Genomic DNA, 21,476 nt, shown 5'->3' with positions numbered 1-21,476 from the left:
TGCTTAGTTTGGGAATTTGCTGTACAGGAGGAGAGACATTCTTGGCTACTGAGAGAAGGTCAAGAAAAAGACACAAGAGGGGAAGAGGCGTGTCAAGAGGGCGAGCAGGACCCAGGGATGATGGCAGAGGGTCATGAGAGAGCATTGGTGGTAGGTGGCTGAAAGGACTCTAAGGAACAGAGTATAATAAAATTCCGCTCTGAGCTGTTTGTGAGGCTCTGCCTGATGGGGCTGCTCCATTCAACTCTCCACTCTCCTGTGAACTCTACCATCCTCATGATGTTTCCATAGGTTTGCTGGGTTTCTTGATATTAAAAGAGTTCAGAAGGGAGTCTTCAGTGAGAAAGAATGAGCCTGGAAGCAAAGGTGAAAACAGAACCACCCAAATCCCACACCCTTGCCCCGGTAATTCACAAAAATCCTTGGGAAGGCCTTTGGATTTTATAACATGCACAGGATCATTTTCTAAATCTTAAGGGTCCAGGTATCTCCAGCTGACATCGAGGTTTTACAGGAGCGACTGTGTTTCCATAGTGTAGGCTTGCCAGATAAAATACAGGACACCCTGTTAGGTTTGAATTTTAGATAAACAGGGGGGGACTTTTTTAGAGTAAGTATGTCCCAAACATTATGTCATTATGTTGAGTATTTTTTTGTAGCAATGAGTATTTTCACATGGGCTTCCCACAGATACCCAAGATAGCTACCTTGTTGAATTTGGGCTTCATTCCCAATAAACAATATAATCTCTTGAAAAAGAGACTTGGGTCTGAGTCAAGGCTATGGTCCCACAGAACACAACTTCCTCATTTATTTCTTCCTCTCTCTCTCTCTCTCTCTTTTTTAAAAGTCTATTTATTTATTTTGAGAGAGAGAGAGAGAGAGAGAGAGAGAGCGCACACTTGAGCAGGGGAGAGGTGGAGAGACAGGAAGAGAGAGGATCACAAGCAGGTTCCAGGCTGCCAGTGCAGAGCCCAGTGCAGGGCTTGATCCCACGAACCTCAAGATCATGGCCTGAGCCAAAATCAAGAGTCAGATGCTTAACCAATGGAGCCACCCAGGCGCCCCTCTTCCTCTCTTTTCCTCCTCACTCTTAAACTTTCTCCTGCAATTACTTCCCATAATTCTATAGAGACAACTGAGGGGGCCCTAAGGGAAGGAATTGAGATATAGTCAGTCTCCTCTTCCCAAAAGGGAGGGTGGCAGTGCCTGTATATGGAGTTGTTGTGAAATTTCAATGAATTAATACATGTTAAGTATTAAGAACAAGTGCCTGGCATGAGTGAAATAGTGGTATTTGGCTCGAGTGCCTCGAGTCCAGGGTCAAGAAGCCTCTGACTGCTGTAGTCACCACTGTTGCCCTCCTCTAGTCTTTTCTCCATACTACAGCTAAGGATCTTTTAAAAATGCAAATCCGACCGTGTTGTGGTTTTTTATTACTTTGAATAAACGCTAGGCCCTGATTGCTTTTGCTCTTACTTATTTCTCCAATTTAACTGCATGTCTCTTTTCCCTTCATTTTGTATTTTGTGGGCACAGGGCCTTTCTCAGTGCCATCAAGGTGGTGCACCTGCTGTGCCTTCTGCCTGAAAGATTTTTCTCCTCTCCACCCCCCACTTCCTCATGTCAGTGCATACTCATTTTTCAGTCCTTGTCAAAGAATACATCCTTAGGGAAACCTTCCATGACCTCCTAGTCTAGATTATAACTCATGATTTAGACCATTCTGTACTCTTCCCTCATAGCCATTGATTACAGTTTCTAATTATATATATTTGTGTGATTATTATACCATAAGCTCTATGAGGACAGAGACTACATCCATCTTGTCACCCCCTAGAGTCCTCAGACCTAGCATAGTGTGAGAAATAAGCCCACTGACCCAATCAAAGGAGGGACGCAGAGACTCAGAGCACAGTGAAGGGAGGCAAGAGCAGGTGACTGATGGACAGGCACACTCTGGCAGTTACAGCAGACAATTTATCTCCTAGCGTGCAATTGCTTCACCTGATTCCTCATTGGCTGAGGACTACAGAGACTACAGACTTACCCGGAAGTAGCCTATGCCCATATAAGGCAAAAAGTACTCTGATTGGAATAAATGTACATTTCTTTAGGTGAGGCAGAGACCTTCAGTCCCTCCTTTGTTCTTTGATGCATGCTCATTGCAAAGCCCATGAAAATAAGTCTGTGTGAAAATAAGCCTGCAAATCGGAGAGGGGAAGAGGAACCAGGAAGTGAAGTGTCCAAGGGTTTGGGACTCCATTACGGGGGAGGGGGGTTTCATATATATTTCCAATAGGTTGTAAACCTACTGTTAACTAGACAGCACAGCTTTTATTTGATATTTCTGAAAATGAACCATCTCCTTTACTTCTCACACAGTACGTGACACATACTAGGTACTCAACCAAAAACAAAAACAAAAACAAAATTTAAAAAAAAATTTTTTTTTTTTAACGTTTATTTATTTTTGAGACAGAGAGAGACAGAGCATGAACAGGGGAGGGGCAGAGAGAGAGGGAGACACAGATCGGAAACAGGCTCCAGGCTCTGAGCCATCAGCCCAGAGCCTGACGCGGGGCTCGAACTCACGGACTGTGAGATCGTGACCTGAGCTGAAGTCGGACGCTTAACCGACTGAGCCACCCAGGCGCCCCCCAAAAAATTTTTTTTTGATGAGTTAGAGTTATGTTAGACCAGGAGTCAGTACTATAGCCATAGGCAAATCTGACCCACTACTTCTGAGACCTGCAAGCTAAGAATGGTTTTTATAGTTTAAATGATTGAAAAAAATCAAAAGAAGAATGATATAGCTTGACGCATGAAAATTAAATAAAATTCTACTTCCGTGTCCATGAATAAACTTTTATTGGAACCTGGCCCTACATGTTCATTCACGTATTCTCCATGGCCACTTTTGTGCTACAGCGACAGAGTAGTTGTGAAAGAGACCAGATGGCCCACAAAACCAAAAATATTTAACTATCTGGCCCTTCACAGAAAAAAATTTGCTGACCCTTGTGTTAAACAATAGTAATTTTGGACTCTGGGGCAGCTTGTGTTCAAAAGCACCTGCAGGTGGCTTTTCTCAATTGTTAACAGTTTGCTTCTGTTGCTGAAACAAATGATCTATTTATTTTGCTTAGTTGGTAGGATTAATTAAAGAGACTTTCCTTTGTCCTTTGTTTTTCTGTTTCTCAATCAACAGACAGAAGCCCCCAAAAGAGATCAGTCATCTGGCATACTCCTTTGCTGGTAGTATGATCATGTAACTGTCCTCTGTTGTCAAATTTCCCAGTTCTTTGGATAATTCATGAGTTCCTTTCCCAAATGAGATAATGAGTTGATAAGTGGTAGCAATGAATTTAAATAGAGTGTCTACATTTTCCCATCACCTTCCCTTCAACTCACAAACTGGAAATGGACTAAAAAGTGTTTCCTGTCTTTTTTAAAAGGGACTATTTCCCTTACCAATTACAAATTCATACTTACCAGAGCAACACTTTAAAATATGCATTACAGGTTTAAGACAATTTCAAAGTGATTTCACAAGAGTACTAACTAGATAACCATTTTAACGGGGACAGATGATGTGTTCATTCCTTAAATTATTTAATTTAAAAATCTAATCTGTGGGACGCCTGGGTGGCTCAGTTACGTGTCTGACATTGGTTCAGGTCATGATCTCACAGTTTGTGAGTTCAAACCCCGCATGGGGCTCTGTGCTGACAGTTCAGAGCCTGCAGGCTGCTTCAGATTCTGTGTCTCCCTCTCTCTCTGCCCTTCCCCTGCTTACACTCTGTCTCTCGCTCTCTCCTTTAAAAATAAATAAACATTAAAACTATATAATCTGTAAAGTAACCACTATATAGTCTGTTGGCTGTGGAATTCAGACATTTTTACTGAGAAATGGACAAAGGGGATCATACTGAATATAGGTGTTTTTCTTTATGTCATGCTTTTCACTTCTGAAAAGCTGTTTGTGAGTGGAAATATCAAGTTGAAAAATATTCTCAAAATTCCTTCAGAGTAATCCACTTATAAAGTCAGTATTTAATCCTTGATTTATCTCTTCTTTAAGTTCACATTTTCACACAATGGGTCTGTTTAGAGTGGAAGTCCCTTTGTAATGATGAAAAAAAAAAAAGAAAAATGGTAAAATACTAACACATTACCAGTAAAATATTGTTGACAAAGTTAAGATCTTATTGATAAAGGTATCTCAATTAATAAAATAATATTAAAATAGAAAGCTCCTAAACTATCTAAAATAGGTACAGAATATGAAGACAAAATAAATATAATATCTTATTAATAAAAGATGAGTCCATACACATTAATCATGTATTCCACTGAATAAGCAATTATCTGAAAAAAAAAATCAATTACTTGACCCAGTTTTAGAAGGTGATATTTCTAGACCTTTATCATACATAGCATTAGAAGATTTCTTCTATACGATGCTTAGCCATTATGAACAATCCCATCATAAAAAATTTGTATCTGATTGGGTTGCACTATTTAAAAAAGCACCTTTATATATAATTATGTATATTTGAGTATATATACATATATAAATACATTTGCATTAATATAACACAAACATTTCTCCATTTGCTTTAATATGGCTCATATTATCATTATCTAACTGTGACAGGATAGGCATTATGATATTTATCGATGGTTATCAGGTACTTAACCTAAATTTTTGTAAGCTCAGAAACTATATGGGTAAACATTTTTTTAAAAAAACACTTAAATTTCTATTGTTTGATTCATTGACAAACAAGGGGGGAACTTTCTAAGGATTAAACAATGATTTTTAAAAAGTGGTAAGGTTCGCAAAAGAATAGTAAGGGAACTCTATAAGACATGGTAGATGAAGAAATGAATTCAAGTAGCATTTTGCAAGGGCTTTCATAAATAATAATTTCTCTTGGGGCGCCTGGGTGGCTCGGTCGGTTGAGCGTCCGACATTGGCTCAGGTCATGATCTCGCGGTCTGTGGGTTCGAGCCCCGCGTCGGGCTCTGTGCTGACAGCTCAGAGCCTGGAGCCTGTTTCAGATTCTGTGTCTCCCTCTTTCTCTGACCCTCCCCTGTTCATGCTCTCTCTCTGTCTCAACAATAAATAAATGTTAAAAAAAATTAAAAAAAAATAATAGTTTCTCTAAAATATTCTGGCAGGAAGCTAGCAAGTCAGTCAGTGTGACCCTATGACATTTACTCACAGGTAGAGTGAAAATTAACAGAAAATCAAATAGTTTTTCCTCCTATGAACATCATGGGGGAAAAAAACCTTAAGAATATTTTAATTACTAAACCATTCTTTAAAAATAGATGAAAAGAGGCATCAGATTGAGTAACTTAAAGTGCAATGAGTGTCCTAGTCTCAATTGGAGGTTTGTGCAAGTTCTTTATAATGTCTAATTTATTCAAAGAACGTTTATTTTGACCTTATGACCTTCCCAATTTTGGTTTTTAAAATATTTTTATTTTATTTTTTTTTTTTCATTTTTTTTTAACACTTACTTATTTTTGAGACAGACAGAGAGCATGAACAGGGGAGGGTCAGAGAAAGAGGGAGACACAGAATCTGAAACAGGCTCCAGGCTCTGAGCTGTCAGCACAGAGCCCGACGCGGGGCTCGAACCCACGGACCGAGAGATCATGACCTGAGCAGAAGTCGGACACTTAACCGACTGAGCCACCCAGGCGCCCCTAAAATATTTTTATTTTATGAAATAATGGGAAGAACAGATAGATGGTTTATTTATATTTATTTTTAAGGCTTTACTTTGCAGAATACAAAACTTGTTAAGGCCATGTTAGTTACCAAAAATTCCTTGCAATTTTTACCAGTCCATGAAATAATGTCTGGGAACCAGTGATCTAGACTGATAAGACAGATTTACAATAAAATATTAAGTAATTAAAATATTCCTAGGGGTTCCTGGGTGGCTTAGCTGGTTGAGTGTCTGACTCTTGGTTTCAGCTCAGGTCATGATCTTGCAGTTCCTGAGTTCAAGCCCCAAGTCAGGCTCCGTGTTGCCAGTGCAGAGCATGCCTTAGATTCTATCTCCCTCTCTCTCTGCTCCTCTCCTGCTTGTACTTTCTCTCTCTCTCAAAATAAATAAATAAAACAAAAAAAAATTATAAAAAATATTCCTAGAATAGTATTCTGGTTAATTAGATTTTCACATTGTAAGTTAACCTTTTTGTTTCGGCCTTACTCTTTCAACTCAATTTGACATAGATTTATTAAAAGCCTTAGTTAGGCCAGGCATCAACCCAAGTGATGCTGATAAAAAGATGTATAAGCATGGCCTTTGATCTTGGAGAACAGATCAGATTAGTGCAAGAGACAAAAAAAGAAATATTTAAAAAATATATTTACATATTTTGAGAGAGAGATTGTACATGCTCCTATGCCCTCAAGTCTGGGGTGTGGGGCGGGTGGGAGACAGGTTGAAAGAGAATCCCAAGCAAGCTCCAAGCTGTGAATGTGAAAACCGACCTGGGCCTCCAACCTACCATGAGATCATGACCTGAGCTGAAATCAAGAGTCGGTCGCTTAACCAGCTGACAGAGACATTTAAGTCCTGTTTTCAACTTGACACTTGGGATTGAGATGTACGTATGTGGTGGAGAAATAATCATGTCAGGAAAGGGGGTAAAATCTGAAAAGTCTTCACCAAGAAGGCAATGCTTCTGTTAGGTTTTGATGGTTATCTGAGACTCCTCCAGGAGAGCGTGGAAGGGAAGGCTATTCTACACAAAGGGAACCACGCGCCCAAAGGCATTGAGGCTTGAAAGAACAGGATCATTGATATTGATAGAGGAGTCATTTCAAGTGTCAAAGGAAGGAGTGGCCAGAGAAGAAATCTGAGAGGTAGCCTGGAGTCGATTATAAAGGGAGATGTCTGTTTTGCTGAGATGCTTGGACTATATTCCGTATGAGCCCAGAGAATCTTGGAAGGATTTTAAGCAGGAAAGAATTAGAAATCTAAAAATGTATTAGTATCTCCTTTCCGCCTCAATAGATAGAATATACTGAACAAAATTAAATCTTTCACTGATGATTGAAGGTTGTTCAAGTGAAATTCTCAATGAATATCAGTTCTCATTTTACAAAGAAACATGTTGAAATTATGAAAGATGGAGGACATAGGCCTCCTCTATAGGGTCTCTGTAGAGACCCACGAAATATTTCTTGAAGTTTCTTTATAAAATCAAATTACCATGAATTTATTTTCTCTTAATTTGCTTCATTCTTGTTAATATTTATAAAGGGCTGGGGGAAGAGATTTTTGTTGACAGCTTCTAGGAATTGGATTTTTCTTCATTTTACTGAAGAAAATCACTGGTTAATAGATGGTATCCACAAAAGTGCTAAGTGAAGGGTAAAGTTGTGCCACTTTTGGGTAGATTTTGGAGATTCTGTCTCTGCACAGTGGAGATATATTCATTTTTTTAAATGTTTATTTATTTTGAGGGAGAGAGAGACAGAGTGCAAGCAGGGGAGGGGCAGAGAGAGAGGGAGACACCGAATCCAAAGCAGCCAGGCTCTGAGCTGTCAGCACAGAGCCCCTTGTGGGGCTTGAACTCAAGAACTGCGAGATCATGACCTGAGCCGAAGTTGGAAGCTTAACCGACTGAGCCACCCAAGTGCCGGGAGAGATATTCATTTTTCCCTCTATTCTTTACTTAACACCTAATAGCTATTATATAAGTGTACAGTGAACTGAAAAGAATTTACAATATAAATGATAACAATTTTCCTAAGGAAAACTAATTATTGGCACTTCACTAGTAGTTCTTTGACGTGGTTTACTTTTGTGTATAAGCAGGGAGAATAAATCATCATAATGTATTTCACCCTTTAAAAGAGTTTTAAAAAGATCTCTATACAAGGATATTAAAAAGCCTTAGTCATATTGGCACGTTGGTAGAATATTTTATTTTTTATTTTTAAAAGTAATCTCTACACCCAGTGTGGGGCTCAAACTCACAACCCCCAAGATAAAGAGTTGCATGCTCTACTGACCGAGTGAGCCAGCCAGGCACCTCTGGGAATCTTTCTCTTTAAAGAATGGGGATCTAGCTTAAGGATGAGAAATAAAGGCATGGGATAAAGTCCCTCTGAAGGGGAAAGTGCACATTGTAAATTTCTCCAGGAGATAAAGTCTGTCTGAAGGGGAAAGTACAAATAGTAAATTACTTCAGGGACTGGTTTAGTAACACTGAACAAATGACCTGCATATTGGAAACTCTCGGTTTGCAGATTTTCTAAATTTTTCCTTGATGTGAAATACTAATGGTGCTATTAGGAGTAGGAGTTTCGATGTATGAGCTAAAAAGTGATAAACAATCTTATTGTGGGCAAGTGTGAAATAATAACAATAATAATATAAAATAGAAAAAATAATATAAATTATGTTTGTCAGGTGATGACCTCAGCATGGTTGGTTAAGTGTAGGGAATCGAATTTAGAGGTTACTACAGATGGGCTTCTGGAATTATGAGCTCAAATGCCAGTGTAATAGAACAATCTGGACATCATAAAACAGATGTTTTACGAAGAACTTGAAAATATCACCTAGATCTTGAACAAAACCTACTACTGTGTACACATCTGATATACTAGATGTTTTTATTTCCAGAAGATCATACTAGATACTAGAGTATAGAATATTCTTAGTCTACTTATATTCTAATAGAATATCAGATGAACCCAGAAGCAATCTCAAAACTTGACAGTAGTAAATCAAGAGAAAACTGGTATTACTTTACCTTGACTACGGTAAAACAAACAAACAAACAAACAAACAAACAACAAAAAAACCCTAACCACCAAAAACCAAAATGGAATAGGCTGAAAACAGGGATTTATAGGCACTTAAGAAGAGATTTATAGAAGCATCTATGAAGGCCATATATCTCTTGCCCCTACTAGAAACACCTAAATTACCTAAGGCGTTTTCCCTTTTCTGACTCTCCGATATATATATGGGTATGTAAGATTTTTGAGCTGAAGTCACATTAAAGTCCTTTGGATCACCAATGTTTATTTCCCCCTTTCTGGCACTAAACTCCCTTTCCAGGGTACTGCTGAGTGCTGCCATTTTCTAGGCACCACTGGGCTACCACTGCAAATGCACTAAATAAATATCCTGAGGTCCAAAGGCTCTCAAAGTTCATTGGCAAAGAGGCCAGGACCCTTAACCGTTTCCCCCTCACATTCTTAGATGGGTACCAAAGCACTAACTGTACCCAGTTTTAGTAGTTACAACTCGTTCGGTTCTTACAGCTCTGGTGGGAAACTGGGGACATTATCATAACCCCTTAGGCTGTCGTAGAATTTCTCCTCTCCTGGGTGAGGTCTTGCTGCAGGGTCTACCTTCCGGTGCCAGACTCCTTATCCCTCAAGGAATAGCCTTCTGGTGCCCGCTTCGGTCAACCTGGGCTCTCCCTGTGTTAGTTCTAGCAAGGGCGGGGGCGGGGGGAAGGGGGGCGCGGACGCCTTCAACTTTTGAAGCTGGCGGGAGAGGAACCATCTATGGTGTAGTCTTTTCAGAAGAGCACCTTCGCTTCCGTGGCAAACGCCGAGACAACACAGAGGACGTGAATGAAGCGGAACTTTTAATGCAAGTGATTTAGTTTGTTTAAATGAACGATTGTGAGATAACGACACCTCCAGGTTTGCAGAGATCTTTACGAAAGCTCTTCGGGGTAGCGAAATGCCAGTAGAATCGACGGTGAAAGTAGAGTGGGCAGTGAATGAAAACTTGAGTGAAGCTCCGGAGGAGTTAGTACCAGAAGTTCAGGTATTCTAACTCATTCTCACCACTCCATTCACTAGACCACAGGACTCTGAGGATCAGCAGGATCCCAGCTCAGGATAGATTACTCGAAAAGATTTTGAATGTTTCTCGTCTCCCTTTCTCGCTTTCCCCAATACAGGCTGTGAGTCTGTCCACGACCCCTACCACCATTTAAAGGGAAAGGCGCTTAGAAGGCAAAGTAGGGAGGACTTTGCGGCTGTATTTCTCAAACCCGTAAAGAGAGAGCGAGAATGGGCAAGGGGCGTGCAGACTAACTCCTTCCTTGCCCAATCAGGTGCACAGGAAGATGTCCTTTTACCAATAAAAATAAAGTTCGCTTTCCGGAGGCGGGAGGGTGAGCCTTGACTGCCAGTTCTCCAAAGCAACGATCGAGTAGAAGACAGAGAGTGATTAGACGTAGGACCAACCCGGGAAAAGGGGCGGGGTGGGGGCGGGAGCCACTCTGAGCGGCGGCTGGGCTGGCCAGTGGAGTGCGAGGATTGCTGTTCCTGTTGTAGTGTTTCTCGCCAATCAGGGAGGCGAGGGAGTAGGCGGGGCGGGGAAGGGGTGGGAAGAGCTCGCAGCACCGCCGGGCGTCCGTCGGGCTCAGGGAGAGAGAGAGAGAAATCCGGTTAAAATCAGAGTCGGAGGTTTAACCACAGATCGGTTCCGATCGGATTATTCCTTAAAGGGGACGCGCCATTGTCAAGAGAACGGAGCCCGGGGCCCGAGGGCGGGGACCGGCGGCGCCCGAGGAGCGAGGCAGCTGCACTTGGACTGGGGACGGGTAGGTGTCGCCTGGGGAAAGACGCTTCATTTCACTTTCTCTTCCAGCCCCAGGGGCAGGCGCCGGGATGCCCACCGCCCGGCGGCCGTAGCCCTGGCAGGAGACGAGGTCGCCAGCCCTCGCCCGGCTGCCCTTCCTGATGAGAGCCGAGGGGGAGGCGGGCCAGGATGGCTGGCAGGCTGCGGCGCCCCGGCAAAGACTCATAACGGACGGTAAACGGCGGCGCAGCCCCCGCCTCAACCGAAAACCCGCCGGAGCGGCAGCGGGTCCTCGGGGAGCGCCGCGCGCCTGGCTCCCCCGCGCGCCCGGCTCCCGTCGCGCGCGCCTCTTCCTCGCGCGCCCCCTGCCCCTGGCGCGCCCGCCTCCCCTCGCGCCCCCCCTGCCCCTCGCGCGCCCGCCTTCCCTCGCGCGCCCCGTTTCCCTCGCGCGCCCGGCTCCCCTTCGCGCGCGCGGCTCTCCTCGCGCGCGCCGCCGGCTCGCCGACTCGCGGGAGCCGCCCCGCGGGGAGGAAGGCGGCGGCGGCCAGGCGGAGGGAGGCCGGCAGCCACGGCTTCGCCGCCCCGGCCGTGAAGGGAGGGCTGAGGAGCAAACTTGGCGCGGCAGCTGGCGGCCCCGGGCGGGAAGAGGCGCTACGGACCCTTGGAGCGCGCGGAGTCGCCCGCCCGGCCCAGCATTGTCCCTCTTTTCCTCTGCTCTCGTTTCTCCGCCCACTGCTCGCGGTCGCACCCCCAGACCCGCAGCCTGCCGGAGCCGGAGTCGGCCCCACGGACGCCGCAGCCCCGGCTCGCGCGCCGCCCGGGCCTGATGAGCTTCTCTGCTGCTCTCGGTGTCCGCACCCGCGCGGGCTGCCTGGGCGACGAGCTCTTCCTTGCAACTTTTCTTTGGCGGGGGATGGAAGTTGTGCCTTCCGGGCAGCAGGTTCTTTGGTCAGCGACTCTATTCTCCTTTCTGGAGAGGATGATTTCTAGGGCGAGATGGTTCTTGATTGCCGTCGTTTTTTCCTCCTATCCCAGTTTCGTTCCCCGGCACCGAAAATCACTTCTCTCTTGGACTGGCAGTTATACGGGAGCATTAACTTCTTCTCAGGCCAAGATAATAGGGGGAAAAAAGGGAGCTATGTTGATGAGGGGTAACAGGTCTACGTAGAACTGAATTTGCCTTAACCTTTGAACTGAGGAAAGTTACCTCGATTTACTGGCGGAGGTTCTTTTGGAAGGGGGGAAGAACAACCCGCATAACAAAACCAACCATTAGGTTGCTAGGGTCTATAAGATTAGGAAAAAAAAAAAACTTTTTGTAAAGAAATGAAGTTGGTTTTGTAGTGTTCTGACTAGCAGGTATCAACCATACAGTTAATTTCTTCTACAGAACTCCTATGCCGTATAATTAGTAAGAGCAACTTTTACTATTGATAAAACAAGTATAAGATTTTTTTTCCATCCTGAGCATTATTGCTGTGCTATACTTGTCAATACTTGCTAAAGAAATCATTTAGAAACAGCACATCCCTTGTTAGAGACCTTATTTAGAAAAGAAATGTTTTCATAAGCATTCATTTTTGACAGTTTCTTCTTGAGCAATACTTTTGTAGAGAACTTGCATGTGCAAGTTACAAGCCTATAAACAAAGTAGCAGTGGGTGTGTTATTCTGTAGTCTTTTTTTTTTTTTTTTGCTACTCTATCAAAAATAGCATTCCATCCCGTCTTTTCTTCCATTCTGAGTTATTTTGTAAAAATTGCTTCTCTGGAAGAGTGAATTTTGTTGGAACGCCTGGCCCAGTGATTTTTTTTTTTTTTTTTTTTTTTTTAATGCAGTACTAACAACTTCCCAAAGTGTTCCTTGATGAACTCACTGTCTAGTAACTTTCTGACTGGTGTGGAGCATTATTTCACAGTCTTGGCAATAACAAGAAAGGAGAAATTATACTCGGGAAACTGAAAGCCAATTTCAGATAATAATGTTTGAGAAGTACTTTATTCTTCCCACAGAATTTAGGAAGTGCAGACACACAAAAAAACATGTTCTTTTGTAGTAATCTTGATAGTATCTAGCATTGTTACACCTATATTCCTCTCCTCCTTCCCCTTTGATCCTCTTCTGTGATAATGATGTCAAGCTTGCAGCCATAATCTTCCTTTCCATCTCATAATGTAGTAAGTAGAAGATTAAAACAAGTTTCCAAATTTCTTAGTTTACTTCCAGCTTAAACAATAGAGGAGAGAATCTGAACTTTCAGAAAGAATTATCTTTGAAATACCTAGGCTATGCTTCTTGGAAAACATTTTTCCTGTGTGCTTTTCGTATTGTTTTAGACACATTGTCTTCCATATACACAGTGCCAAGATATTTCTTGAGTTTGTGAACTGTCCCTTGAGATCCTTGGGACCTAGGACTGTCCTTCATTTCTGTGCAAATTCACTGTGTCACAATAAATGTTGTCTTAGGACTTTGTGACAAAGAGATAATGTTCTGTAAAGGCTGCTTCAGAGACTTAATTTTTTTTTTTTTTTTTTTTTTAATAAGCACCTTTGTGAACAAGTTATACCAAAGCACAGCAATTAGTTCAGTGTCTAGGGGAAGCATCTAGGATGCTTTTAGTTCTTTGTACAAAAAATGTGATTTAATTGTTTACAATACCTGTTCCACGGACGTCTTTTGTGATAGTGATAGCTAATTGTCACAATTATTAGAACTAGGTTTAACTTGTCAGTGATATCTGTTGAGTATCCATTTATTTAAGGAATATTATGGAAAGATAAAGTAGAAATGGATGACAGTCATTGCTCTCAAAGGTATACAGGTTAATGGGAAGATGCAAAATTATTATCCATAGGAAAAAGACAGTGTATATCTCAGCACAGTAACAGGTGCAAAGTGACCGCGACATAGGACTCGTGCCCAAATGGTAAAGGAATAGTGGTATAGGAGAAATCTAGGTGAGATGGGAAAATTTTCATTGCTTTATACAGCAGGTTTTATAGTTTTAAAGAAATTTTAAAAGATAAAATATGTTTGGGGGTTGGCTGGGTGTATGTTCTCTACTTGAACTATTTTTATCTGTAAAATATTTTTTTGGGGCAGAGCATGTGCTCTGAATTTCAACTGTTGTTACCTCGCTAGAGGGATCATCCATCTAACCCAGCTCAAATGTCACCTTGTCTGCACGCTCTTCTTCTGTTCTCCTAATCGTAAGCGATTGCTCTTTCCTCTTGCTCTTATAAAACCTTTTACAGCACAAGCCATGCTCTGACTTAGGTGTGGTTATGTTTGTATTTTCTTCATTAGATTGTAGACTTTGGTAAAAAACCATTAACAAATGTTGGAGGTCCTCCCTCTTTTTTCTTTTTTCTTTTTTCTTTTTAGTGGTTGCTTAAAATACTGGAGCATTTTTTTGTTATCCCACCAGTATTCTGAAAAAACCATAAGCTTTAAAGAAGTTCAAATTGTTTTTATTTGGAGAAAGTGTGTATGTGTGTTTAGAGGTAGAACCATATTCCCCTTATCACCAATACGGTGATACATATGCTATTGTAAAACATTGATACAAAAGAAATGTAGAGTTTGGGAATTAAAAATGCCCCCCATACACTTCCATGATCACATTATAACTACTGGTAATGGTTTGGTGTTTATTCTTCGAGTTCTTCCCCCTTCTTTTATTACCTTCTGGTAGGACTTGCCTTAAACCATCATATTTGAAAGTTTTAATTAGTAAGTTGTGTTTATTGGGAATGGAGAAAGATAATCAGTTCTTACACACTTACTTATTACCCAGTTCTCTGGGCTCAGTTATGTTTTTTCTACTTTTTCTTGAGATACAGGGCTACCACTAGTGTGTGTTCAAAACATTTCAAAAACTGGTCAAAACCTGTGTTGCTGAACAGTTTACCTGCCTTTACCCAAAAATACTTTTTGGAGTACAGGGGCGCCTGGGTGGCTCAGTTGGTTAAGCGGCCAACTTTGGCTCAGGTCATGACAACTTTGGCCCAGGCCATTATCTCGAGGTTGGTGGGTTCGAGCCCCGTGTCGGGCTCTGTGCTGACAGCTCGGAGCCTGGAGCTTGCTTCAGATTCTGTGTCTCCCTTGCTCTCTGCCCCTCCCCCGCTCATGTTCTGTTTCTGTCTCTCAAAAAATGAATAAATACGTTAAATAAAATAAAATATGTTTGGAGTACATACTTCTAAACTTAATCTCTTCTCATTTCTTGATTCTTTTAATCTCTAGAGAGCATTAAAAATTGCTTTGAGATTGCCAACAGGCACTCCTCATAGTAGCCCAAGGAGGAATGTGGGAAGACATTTCTTCATTATCAAATCACATACACAGGTTGTATTCAAACCTTATGTTGCTCCTTATAAAAAGGGAGCTACAGGGGCACCTGGGTGGCTCAGTGGGTTAAGGGTCTGACTCTTTATTTCGGATCAGGTCGTGATCTCATGGTTTGTGGGTTCGGGTCCCACATCCGGCTCTGTGCTGACAGAGCAGAGCCTGCTTGGGATTCTCTCCCTCTCTGTCTCTCTGCCCTCCCCCCACAATAAATAAATAACTTAAAAAAAAAAAAGGAGCTACAATTTGGGCTGATGAATTGGGTGATAAGATTCTGTTGTCTTAGGTGATTCTTTAAGCTAGCCTACGGGGAAAATGGTTTTCCAAAGGTTCCTTAATAGAAAACCCAGCTGTAAGCAGTCAGTTGGCCTAATCAACTGAGAAATCGCCATTCATTCAGCAGATTTTTATTGAGACTTGCACCTACTCTGTGTACTTGCCTAGCACTGAAGATAAAATTAAGTCTATTTCTACCAAAATTGTGAGCTTCTCTGTGTAGGATCCTTAAATAGGCAGAGTGGTACCTGAGGATTAAAACTAGTGTAAACAAAGGGCACACCCAGGTGAATTTATTATTCACTCTTGTTTATTTTTCTGCATAGCTTCTGCCAAAGTATGCTAGCAAACAAATCTGGTCTTCCGCAGGGTGCTGGGGGCCATGGAGACTGTTAAAATAAATAAATCTATGAGCTCTAGAATTTTTTTTATTAAAAAAATTTTTTTTAATGTTTATGTTTGAGAGACAGAGGGAGAGCACGCGAGCGAGAGAGCAGGGGAGGGGCAGAGAGAGAGAGGGAGACGAAGAATCCGAAGCAGACTCCAGGTTCTGAGCTGTCAGCATAGAGTCCCACGCAGGGCTTGAACTCACAAACTGAGATCGTGATCTGAGCTAAAGTCGGACCTTAACCGGCTGAGCTACCCATGAGCCCCTATCTTTTAAAGATTATTTTGAGTGGCCATTTTTGATCAGACCTAAGACACTTTGATGCTGCTGCTTTCTTGATGTTTCTAGGAGATAAAATTTTCACCAACTACATCCTGTTGTTGGGTGACAGCAATTGTAAGATACACCTCTATTTCAGAGCATCCATACTTGAGAGAGGTTGAAGTGTTGTGTTTTGATCGTTTTATTTATTAAAGGGTGTCGGAGTTGATGAGAAAGGGATATTAGTTTGTTCACTCACTGTAATGCAGCCTCACTTTTTAGGTCATAAAGTATTCACACGTATGATCTGTTGCCTGAATGGATTTTAACATAATATTTCAACTCAGGATTCCTTGTTTTGTTCTGTTTTGAGTTTTGTTATATCTCTATTTCATGGTAAAATTCAGATGTGATGTAATTTAGTTCCAATATTAAAGAATGCTAGAATATGGATAATTTAAATACAATTTTCAGTTTTGTTTCTTCATTTAAAAATTTAAGATGGATTATGCTGTCTATAATACTGGTTAAAAAAACACCACTTTATTTTTATTTTTTTTAATGTTTTTATTTATTTTTGAGACAGAAACAGAGCACGAGCAGGGGAGGGACAGAGAGAGAGGGAGACACAGAATCTGAAGCAGGCTCCAGGCTCTGAGCTGTCAGCAAGAGCCTGACGTGGGGCTCGAACTCACAAACTGTGAGATCATGACCTGAGCCGAAGTCGGACACCCAACCAACTGAGCCACCCAGGCGCCCCCAAAAAACACCACTTTAGTGGTTCCGTGTTTCACGTGTCTTGGGCGCCCATGAGCACATAATGATTTATTTGCAGAAGAACCTCCAGCCATTAGTTTCCTCAGGCAGCAGCATGCAGACCACTGTATTTCATTCATTTGTTGGTGAAACTGTTCCTTTCTAAATCATGTCTGGTTGGGGATTGATTTGCTTATTGCTTTACTGTTAGCTGTATCTCTTTACTCTCATTATACCTGCTTCTCGTACTTTCCTTGCCTTTCTAATTTGATATTTTTAGTGTGCTGTAAGAGTAGAATCTGCAACTACACTCGTTGAATGGTGGATAAAAATGATAGAAGGTTCTGAATAAGGAGCCAGAAGAGCCGGTCCTTTAGTGCTAGGACCTTGTTCTGTTGGCTTTTACTGCTTAGATGACTCTCACTTCTTCCCTGGTTTTGGACTCTGTTTCAGGTAGATGATGTTTCTGGATAGCGGGTTGTGTAATAGGATGGGATTATTACCTTGTGGAGGTTTAGCTTCCCCTGAATAATAGACCTCTTAAAATTCTGTCTTACTAAGTCAAGTGGATGGTGAGTAATTAGTTAAGTGGATGGAAAAGAGGAAAAGAATTCTTTCTTAGATGTCTTGATATTCTACTTGCTCCGCATCATGATCCCCAAGCTTGTACATCAGGATGCTTGAATGCATGGTATATCGTTTGTTGCAATTCAGAACCTAATGTAATTCCAAGAGCAGAAATTAGAGGCCTTCAAGAACCATGAGGCTGCATGCAAAATAGCCACCTTTGCCTGTTACCTGGATATTTACATGTCACCTGGATCTTTTGGTAATCTATTTTCTTTTAGGTAAAATTGTCTTTGGAGGTGCCCTTTTTGATGTTTGTGTTAATGATAACTTAGACTATGTCTTGTATTTAATATTCCTGGCAATATTGAAACTTTAGTATACTTTCAGCAAATATTGGTTAGAGTTTTAGTCATATATTTCTTTATGGTTGCTTCATTTTTTCCTGTTGTAGAATTCGTGGAGTTAGTGTTTTCAGAACTGGAATGTCTTTGGGAATGATCTGATACAACCCTTACATTTTGTAGATGACAGTGAGATTGTGACTTGTTTAAACTGCAAGTTTAGATAGAAGAGAGTTCTTTTCAATTCTCAGTCCATTGTTTTTCCTGTTCTTGTATGTGCTTCCCTAAGTAAAACCTTCAAGGGACAGATAGAATCTTAGACTTTTGTAGCCTCTATTAGTAGAGATCTGCCAGTTTTCCTGTCACACCCCAGCAGTATAAATAATTGTGTCTGCATTCTCAGTATGTCCGTTTGCTGTAAACTACATACCACATATATTGTACATTGTAAGACCCTAACAAGAATGAGATAACGTTGAAAAACATTGTAGAACAATTTAAAATGTATTATTTTTATGTTTTCGATACATTTAGAATATTAGTAATCTTAAAAATCAGTATGATTGAAGACCGTCACTTAAAAAAAACCCTTTATTTTGAAATAATTATAGACTCATGGGAAGTAGTGAAGATAGACAGGGAGTCCTGTGTAACCTTCATTCAGCTCTCCTGGTTATAATATCTTACGTAAGGTGACGTTACTAACATTAAATCAGGAAACTGACATTGGTACGGTACTGTTAAGTAGCCATATTCAGTTTTCATGGTTTTTTAAATTTTTTTATTAAAAAAATTTTTTTTAATGTTTATTTATTTTTGAGAGAGGGAGACAGAGTGCGAGCAGGGGAGGGGCAGAGAGAGAGAAGGATACACAGATCTGAAACAGGCTCCAGGCTCTGAGCTGTCAGCCCAGAGCCCAACGTGGGGCTCGAACCCACAAACAGCGAGATCATGCTCTGAGCCAAAGTCGGATGCTTAACCAACTGAGCCACCCAGGCGCCCCAGTTTTCGTGTTTTTTTAATGCACTCATTCAGGTGTACGTGTGTGTGTATAGTTTTGTGCAATAGATAACGTTTCATGTCTAGATTCATTTAATGACCACTAAAATCAAGATTCAGTACTGGTCCATTACTGGCAAGAAACTCCCTCATGCATCTCAAAGTCCCCCCCCCCCCCCCCCCACTTCCCTGGTTACTGGCAACAGCTAATTTGTTCTGTCTCTCTATAACTGTGTCATTTGAGAATGTTACATAAATGGAATCATACTGTATGTATCTTTGTGAGGTTGACTTTTGCACTCAGCACAATGCCTTAGAGAACCATCCAAGTTGTCCAACGTATCAGTAGTTCATTTCTTTTTATTACTGAGTACTTAGTATTCATTGTATGGATGTGCCATAGTCCCAGTTTGTTCACCTGTTGAAGAACATATGATTTGTTTTCTAGTTTTTGGCTATTACGAATAAAGCTGCTCTAAACATTCATGTATAGGTTTTTGTGTGAACATAGGCTTTCATTTCTCTGAGATAAATGCCCGAGAGTGCAATTGCTGGTTCATATTGTAAGTGTATGGTGAATTTTATAAGATTATTTTCCAGAGTGGCTATTCCCACCAGCAACGTATGAAAGATCTGGTTTCTCCACACACTTGTCAGAATTTGGTATTTTCTCTATTTTTAAAATGTTACTCATTCTAAAAAGTTGTGATATCTCATTGTGGTTAAAACAATTTTTTTTAAGTTTTTATTCATATTTTTTGGAGGGGGGGGGGAGAGACAGAGAGAGAGAGAGGGAGAGATAATCCCAAGCAGACTCTGCCTCATCAGTGTGGAGCCTGACATGGAGCTTGAACCCACAAACCGAGAGATTATGACCTGAGCCGAAATCAAGAATCGGGTGCTTAACCGACTGAGCCACCCAGGTGCCCCCTCATTGTGGTTTTAATTGTCTTTCCCAGTGGGCAAATTGTTTCCCTAATGAACAATTTGGATTGTTTTTTATTACTGAGCTTTGAGAATAAGCTCTTTGTCAGATACGTGAGTGGCAAAAATTTTTTTTTTTTTTTTCATCCTCTTAACAGGGTCTCTTACAGTGAAGAAGTTAGAAATTTCATGTAGTGCATTCAATCATTTTTTTTTTCTTTTATGAATTGTGCTTTTGGTGTCACATCTGTGGACTCTTTGTCCAGTGGTAGGTCTCAAAGATGTTTTTCCTTTGTTTTCTTCTGAAAGCTGTATAGTTTTACAGTTTACAAGATAATCACTTTTACCTTACAGTTTTGATAAAGTACTGGTATTGTTAACACACAGTTGTCAGTTCTGGCATTTTCTTGTTGCTTGCTTGTATTTTGCTTTATTATATTTAATCCACCTTTCTTTGCAAAACTCTCATTTTTTATTTTTAAATTAAAAAAAAATTTTTTAAGTAGGTTCCCCAACTCTGAGATCAAGACTTGAGCTGATATGGGGCTCCTGGGTGGCTCAGTCAGTTGAGCGTCTGACTTTGGCTCAGGTCATGATCTCATGGTGCGTGAGTTCGAGCCCCGTGTCAGGCTTGCTGCTGTCAGTGTGCAGAGCCTGCTTCGGATCCTCTGTCTCTCCTTCTGTCTGCCCCTACCCTGCTCACACTCTCTCTCTCAAAAGTGAATAACCATTAAAAAAAAAAAAAAAAAAGACTTGAGCTGAAGTCAAGAGTCATCTGTGCCCCCCAGGAGCCCTTGCAAAAATCTGTTCTTATTTGTTACTGATACTTTAATTAAGTATCCAATTCTGGCAGTCTTTATTTTTTTTTTTAGTTAAAAAAAATTTTAATTCTAGTATAGTTAACATACAGTATTCTATTCATTTCAGGTGTACATATAGTGATTCAACAGTTGCATACATCACTCAGGGCTCATCACTGCAAGGGCACGTTTAATCCCCATCAGCTGTTTCCCCCATGCTAGTTCCTGCCCCCCTCAGTTCTCTATAGTTGAGAGTCTGTGTTTTGGTTTGTCTCGCTGTCTCTTTTTCACTTTGTTCGTTTGCAAAACTGTTTGAAAACCCATTAGTGAGTGAGATCATAATTGTAATGAGATCTGCAGATGTACTTAATTGGGCCCAAGGAAGCTGCAGGATGTGGCAGTTTGCTGAAAGTGAACAAACCAGTGAGGGCGTCACAAACAGCCCCTCCAGGGTGTGGAGCCTGCCTTCTTTCCTTGACCTACTTGGACCTCCTAGAACACTGTGTGTGCAGTCAGTGCCACAAACAAAACTCTTCTGAGTATTTGAAACAAGACGAGATTTACTGAAAGGGTATAAGATGCTTACAGAACTGTTAGAAGAGCCTAACAGCTCCTCTAGGGCGACAATCCAGAGGTGACCCCTCAGGGGAACTCAGAAGGCACCGCCGTCCCTGTCCCTGTACTGGGAGCCAGAGCTTGTGCCACCTCTGTGGCCGCTCTGGAAACTGCGGGACAGACGGAGCGCATCGGCTCAGGACTGGGAAGTCAGATCAAAAAGCTTCCGCTCTGTGGCTCCTGCCACTCTGCTTCTTGCCACCCAGGAAGCTGGAGACTGGACGCTGGAGTGATGCTGTAGACAGAACTCTTACTTCCACAACCGTGCTTACCCCCAGACTCCTAGGAAAGGTGCCTTTCAGGGTGCCTAGAGGTACACTGGAGGTCGAGTGAGGCAATCCGTGGTAACTGGCGTTCTTCACGTAAAGGCCACAAGGCTGCGGCAGCCTGATGCAGGAAGGGAAGAACGTGCTGGTGTCGATTTCACGTACTGAGTATTCGTAAGGCTCAATTTCAAATTTAAGATAACACATACGTTTAGTCTTAGAGGATTTTCTTTTCACCCCAGCGGCATGATCATCACCCTGTCTCTGACAGGTGTGGGTACTCCACTTTGAGCTTAATACGTTTTGAACTAGTAGGTCTGGTATGCTTTTTTCCTCAAATAT

General features: G+C 41.6%; 2 protein-coding genes across 13 annotated transcripts in view; one reads left to right on the top strand and one right to left on the bottom strand.

The window, feature by feature from the left end:
• LOC132693334 (uncharacterized) overlaps positions 1-21,476 on the bottom strand; it is a 37,057-nt gene that overhangs the window by 5,533 nt on the left and 10,048 nt on the right. The window contains exon 3 of one of the 2 annotated variants that reach the window (XM_078446134.1): positions 20,802-21,255. The exons of the other annotated variant lie outside the window; for it this stretch is intronic. Within the exon in view, the coding sequence (XP_078302260.1) occupies positions 21,024-21,255 (232 nt within the window). The 3' untranslated portion in view covers positions 20,802-21,023. Of the gene's footprint in view, positions 1-20,801; positions 21,256-21,476 lie in introns of those variants that run through there. 2 annotated transcript variants of the gene reach the window in all.
• Positions 10,498-21,476, top strand: part of FRYL (FRY like transcription coactivator) — a 267,113-nt gene continuing 256,134 nt past the window's right edge. For 8 of the 11 annotated variants that reach the window (XM_078446126.2, XM_078446130.2, XM_078446129.2 and 5 more), the window contains exon 1: positions 10,498-10,611. The gene's annotated coding sequence lies outside the window, so the exon portion shown is untranslated. Of the gene's footprint in view, positions 10,612-10,753; positions 10,824-21,476 lie in introns of those variants that run through there. The other 3 variants (XM_078446127.2, XM_078446124.2, XM_078446131.2) reach the window with 3 other exon arrangements.

The sequence above is a fragment of the Panthera onca genome, chromosome B1 (genome assembly GCF_046562875.1).
Source record: "Panthera onca isolate mPanOnc1 chromosome B1, mPanOnc1 haplotype 2, whole genome shotgun sequence".
Taxonomy (NCBI): domain Eukaryota; kingdom Metazoa; phylum Chordata; class Mammalia; order Carnivora; family Felidae; genus Panthera; species Panthera onca.
Note: the sequence above shows the minus strand (reverse complement) of the source record. Positions and strands in the feature narration are given on the sequence as shown.